This window comes from Sphaeramia orbicularis, chromosome 15 (assembly GCF_902148855.1).
Source record: "Sphaeramia orbicularis chromosome 15, fSphaOr1.1, whole genome shotgun sequence".
Lineage (NCBI taxonomy): Eukaryota > Metazoa > Chordata > Actinopteri > Kurtiformes > Apogonidae > Sphaeramia > Sphaeramia orbicularis.
The window spans coordinates 35172403-35178395 of NC_043971.1; the positions used below are offsets into that span (position 1 = coordinate 35172403).

General features: G+C 35.3%; 1 protein-coding gene across 1 annotated transcript; it reads right to left on the bottom strand.

The window, feature by feature from the left end:
• Positions 1–1476: 1476 nt before the first annotated feature.
• On the bottom strand, positions 1477–4955 carry LOC115434436 (polymeric immunoglobulin receptor-like). The gene is made up of 10 exons (XM_030156378.1): positions 4885–4955; positions 4301–4621; positions 3818–4126; positions 3558–3687; positions 3284–3384; positions 3154–3173; positions 2889–2945; positions 2070–2087; positions 1766–1840; positions 1477–1642 (listed from the first exon to the last, which is right to left on the bottom strand). Exons 1-10 carry the CDS (start codon positions 4925–4927, stop codon positions 1592–1594), a joined length of 1125 nt encoding a protein of 374 aa, XP_030012238.1. The 5' UTR covers positions 4928–4955; the 3' UTR covers positions 1477–1591.
• Between the last annotated feature and the right edge of the window lie 1038 nt (positions 4956–5993).

Here is a 5993-nt window from a genome sequence, read left to right on the forward strand (position 1 = left end):
GCCGCAGAGCTGCATGCTGAAACCTGAAGATCCGCGTCGGAGATAAAGCAGAGCCGCTCTCTGGCACTGAGGTCCGCGGCAACAGACGGTGCACCTCCGGGGATGGATAGGGCCACGTTTTCACTGTAACTGCTGGTTATTAAATCTGTCCACGCTTCGTACTGATGTCCACAGCAAGTTTATTCTTCACAGAAGACAGGTGGTACACCGTGAAACACCGTGAAAACTAAATACAAACAGAAAACCAAACAATGTTTTACCCAAATATTCATACAAAACACTGTAAACATAAATTAAAAGTCACTGTTACCGTGTTCGCCTGGTCAACCAACAGAAAAGTGGGACGGGGTATAGTTCTCTCTGTTTGGACCCGCCAGATCTGTCCTTTCCTCCCGCGCTGTCCTTCGCCTCCGTGTTGAGGTCACATGACTGTACGTGACCTTTGACCAGGACGAACTTACTTATTACAAATACTCATTTGACTTACAAAACAACCTAAATTACAACAAATCAAATATTTCAATAATGAAGAGCAAAATAAAATTAACCCAAAAATTCTAAAATAAAATAATCAGATAAATAAACAACTCTGTTGCCATAGAAACTTGACAACCTGAAACTCTATCCATTACACTTCCAAATGCATCCATATTTGTACACATTGGGAATGAGTTTGCTTTGTATTTTTAGCTGCAACTGATCCCTTCCTACTCTACTTTTATTATTGATTTAACCCATAAAGACCCAGTGCTGCTTCTGTGACAGTTCCAAAAAGATTTGTTTTCTCTTTAACCTTTCTGAATTGATTTATCACTGTTTAGTGTAATATTATTTTCTGTTTTGCATTTTTTGTGAAAAACTGGCATTTTCCTGTATTTAAATTACTGATCATGTAGATGTTCATAAAAGCTCAGATTAAAGTTAAGAATTATTCAATCAAAAACAGAGAAAACTGAAGAAAAAGTGACTTTGAAAGCAAAATACATCATTAACTGAACATAAACCCAGTGTGTCCATCTGCTGTCATTGATGCAACTCCATGGGTTTTACTGGTGAGTCAATGTTGTAGAAGATGATGGGGTTTCCACGTTCACTACAGAGTCTCTGAACGTCCAAATGAGTCATATCTGATGACCATGAAAAGATGAATAACTGCATTTTACAGCAATTATTTACATGTATTGATAGGACTAGTGGATTAACAGGTATTAAACAGTTTAGATCAGTAGATGGTTTTGGTCTACAGTAGATGTTTGGGTCTTTCTGGGTTAAGTGTATTTCTCTAAACGTTGTTCCCTAAGTCTGCCATGAGAGGGAGCACTTTATATAATGTTTGTCTGAGGATGAATTGGTTAAAAGGTTTGTCTGAGTTGAAAACTGAAGGTTAAAAATTTTACAACTGGAAAAAAAAAAAGAATACTTTATCCATGTTTATTCACAAATACAAATCACAGATTGTGAAAACACATACTGAAATATCCTCATAGGTACATTTGGAGAGCAGTAGGCTACAGTTTGATGGACAACAGCAAATGACTGATAAAGGTATTAAGAAGTAGACAGGAAGTCAGAAAGTTATTTCATAATTTCACTAGCGATGAACCACTGTGCTGTAGGTCACATTCTCATCTTTGTCTTCAACCTGAAAACAGAGGTAAATTAAAAGCAGTAAAGGAAGACGAAAAATACAAAAAGCTTGGAAAACATATGTAATTATGAAACTGTGAATGAGAAACAGTGTGACTGAGATCAGGGTCATATTTACCTGGTGTGTATTTTGTTGTGTCATGCAAAACACAGTGCTGTACATGACGTCTGCTTCATCTTCAGTATTTATCTGCTGTGGAAGGAAACAGACAAGGAAATGTGATGTTTTAATACAGATGTACATATTAACACTGTAATATAACAAGAAACAGAGGTTGCATTTCCTGTATATGTTAATAGTCAAATTCATATTCTGTATATATATAGATATATATAATTTTTGTTTGTTTGTTTGTTTGTTTGTTTCATTTATTTATTTCGCCTTTATTTAACCAGGAAAAAAAGATCTCAAGATTAAAAACCTCTTTCCCAAGGGAGTCCTGGCCAAGAGGCAGCATGGAATACAACACACAATTACAACATAGAATAATTTACAGGACAAGTCAAACTATGAATATGAAACTATTTTTAAGGATATTACATTGATTGAAGGTCCTGTTCATAATATAGATTATTAAATTATATGACTTTCTCTTCAGACTGTAGTAGAGAAGTAAATGAAACAGTTTACAGTATATTCCTCAGATTAATTACACTGTTCTACAAGTAAAAATGCTTCCAGAATAAAAGTAGTGACATTTTACCACATGTGAGTCACTGAAAAAGAAAAATCAAGTCACAAATGCTGGTTGGCTGAAGTTTCCAAGATACAGTCTTGGGTCAAAATGTGAAATTTGAGAATTTATGAGAGAAAGGTTTTCACTCAAAGGGAATATTTGTCTCAGAGTTATCAGATCTACTTCAAAACACTGCCTGCACATGATAATACATTCACTTTACAGGTTCTATCCAGTGGAAGATTGATAAATCTATTGTATAAATGTACATAAACCAATAATAACACTTTCATATACCTTGAAAACATCAGCAAACCAGCACTTTTGTCATTTTTTTTCCAATTAATCTTATTAAAATACATATCATTTAGCACATTTAATCTCTGAGGCAGATCACTTAAAAAAAATTGTAGACCAGTGTTATAAGATAAAATGATTATGATAATAGACATGGTCAGAAATGAGAGACAAATGATAATGAAGCAGTGCAGCTGAAGTGTACAACAAAAGTATGTTTATATTACGCTCAGTTTTTCTCCATAATTGTATTTATATACAGTTTACCTGGGCTGTGGTTTTTCTCACATGCGTCACAGTACTGTACGTTACTGTCTGTTCATCCTGATAAAACAAACCAAATATGAGACAGAATATTCACCATCATGTTAAGCAGTTCCTCTTTTCACCTTCTGAAGTCCAAAAACATAAAACAAACGTAAAACTTGGAAATATTTGCAATCTAATGAAGCTGAACTAAATAATGAAAAACACACAACACAGATGTTTATATTGAAAATAAAATGACAACACTAATATAAATCCACCTTACCTCAGCTGTGGCTGGTGACTCTAAAAATAAAACAGTGGAGAATTGTGGCTAAATATGCACATGGAATGACTCTGTACATTTAGTCTAAATAGGATGAACTGGATTCATGTACAGTTCTGGACAGACTTACTGCATCTGTTCAACATGAACCAGGTGAGTACGGCCACCGTTACAATCAGCAGCAGCAAACACAAAGGAATGATGAAACTCAGTAGATGATTGGATGAGCTGCTGCACAAATGATAGAAAAACACACACGACATGTTTAATCAGTACCACACTGACATTCAGTTTTTTTTCTAATCATTAATACATCAGTGGTCCTAATTCTATCTATAAATAACAAAGCAGTTTTATTTATCATATGAATGAATCTATAAAACACAGGTTTAAATCTTACTAACCTGTGTGTTCCAGTTTGTTCTGTGGTCGGTTCTTGACTCACATATGTGTGATTGACAGGTTTGGACGTGGATGATATGGTCGTTGGCTGTATGGTTGTTGTTGCTGTTGTTGTTGTCGTTGCAATTGTTGCTTATTTTCAACAAAGTGATTAACAAAGTAATATAACATTATGAATCCATATTAAATCAAACTGCAGTACACAGTACATAATGTCATATAACGTATATATGTATGATTTACTATTATGTGAAGTACTTACTGGTGGTAGGTCTCTCTTTAATGGTTACATGCACCGGCATCTGCAGGTCTTCATCAGTGCACCAATACCAACCACTGCTCCTCTCCCTCAGTTCACTCATAGTCACAGTAATAACACCAGTGGTATTTCTATTAATAGTCACCATTGTCTCATCTATTTTCCCAGAGTCTTCGATACAGGGTGTTGGTCCTTTAACACCAGTCCTGCACCACTTTATTTGTTTAGATCCTCTATAGTGACAGTCGATGGTTATTTGGTCTCCAATAAACCCTGTCACCTCCTGAGAATCCACATAGAGCGTGGCATGGCCTTAAAGAAAACAAGTTTGATAAACGTGTACGTGTATTCACAGATGATGTTTCATGTTATCACATTTTGCTGATATCAAACATTTATTATTCAACTCTTTAGAAAACAAGAATCCCCCCCCACAGAGTTCAACATTTGAGTGCATATGTACTGTAGCAGTTTCAAAGGTCTTACCTTGGTTACCGACATGAAGATGAAAATCTGTTTTATCATCAGCAAATGTTTTCTCTGCGCTACACCAGTAACAATTTGAGTCCTCTGTCTTCAAATCATTAATAATGAACGTAACCATTCTTTGGTTTTTGTTGTCAGAGATCGAATACTTTGTTGAATTTTCCCAATCTGTTTTAATTTCATTTGTGCAGTCGTCCCAGGTACATCCTTTACACAGATATTTCACATGGTCTGTGTACGTTAACTCGTAGAAACATGGGATAGAGATGGAACCTCCTTCTTCCACTGTTACCCGACTGACTGTACTTATACTGTGAATACCTGCAACAACAATCATTAAAGCATTGTGATTATAAACATTCTACTTTAACTGTTATAAATATTTTCATATATTGTTGGTTTACATCACAGGATATTCTTCGGATTTGTCTAGGGTACCAAATAATTTATCACATATCTGACACAAAGAGTAATGCAGAACTGTATTTAGTTTAATTTAGTTGTAGCTGGAATAATTGGACATAATCAGCTTAAGCACAAGCAGTAATCATACAAGTACAAATATAAAAAGACCTGTAACTGACCTGTGAGACCAGCAAAGATGAGAAGGATGCTGACAATAGCCATATTAGTGAGCAACAGAGCATGAAAAATAAATGAGACAGCTGCACACGACTGACTTTGAACTTCCTCTTTTTTGTAAATGAGGCAATTGTTTCTCCTCCCTCTTTTGCCTTTGCTGAGTCGTTTTGCTGATGAAACAAACACTGTACATACCTGTAAGTTATAAAACTTTATTAATAGGCCAGAAACTGAAACTGCAGCTTGCCCTTTGAAGTCTCGTGAACAGTTAAAATAGCAATTTCAGAGTGGGTAACTCTACAAATACCATATTCTTTCTCAACAGCAATTTAAATCTCACTCCTAACTGTAGACTAAATTCGATGCATAAAATGTATGTTAACATCAAGCAATAGCCTTAAAATGTGAAATATGCACTTTTAACCTTAATATGAACCTCTGAGGTCTAAATATGATCAACATTTCTAGTGTAAAAATTTTTATGCATTGCATGTATTCTTATCTGTCCAGACTCACTTATCTCTGATACAATGTGATTTTAACATATACGTGCATTACTTCATCAGGTTTCCACAGTCGCACAGTTATCTTCCACCCCTTTTTAAAGTTACTGGAATTAATGATCAGAGGTGTCAAAAGTATTCCCATTCATTCCTCAGGTAGAAGTATAGATACTAGGGTTTAAACAGACTTCAGTATCAACTCAAGCTTTTTACTCCAGTAAAAGTGTAAAAGTACTGGTTTCAAAACTACTTAAAGTATAAAAGTAAATGTAAGGTGAAAAAAAAAAATGCCATTAGGACAAAAGCTTAGGTGGTACCACAGGGGCCTATAGTGCACTACCCCACCTCCCCCAAAAACATTTTTCTAGAGGCCTTAATCACTATAATGTTGTATTAAAATGTTAATGTTGAAAACCTGTTCCAGCTGCATATGTGCCCATTGAAATGAATGCATTTTAGTCCAACGCAAATGTATTAAACAACCGTATATGTGTACTACTGAGCATGAACATGTGTTTGATGGAGCGGAAGATATGAGGACTAGTTGGAATGGTGCAAAAAGTCATTTCAGCGGCATGTCATCAATAACCTGTATTGGAATATAAATG

What these genes read in the sequence shown, in the direction of transcription:
- LOC115434436 (XM_030156378.1), bottom strand. Translation starts at nt 4,927, where the DNA reads ATGGCTATTGTCAGCATCCTTCTCATCTTTGCTGGTCTCACAG. An exon ending in CATCTTTGCTGGTCTCACAG is followed by an intron (nt 4,622 to 4,884) that starts GTCAGTTACAGG and finishes TTGTTGTTGCAG; the next exon opens with GTATTCACAGTATAAGTACA. An exon ending in AGTCACCAGCCACAGCTGAG is followed by an intron (nt 2,946 to 3,153) that starts GTAAGGTGGATT and finishes TTGTTTTATCAG; the next exon opens with GATGAACAGACAGTAACGTA.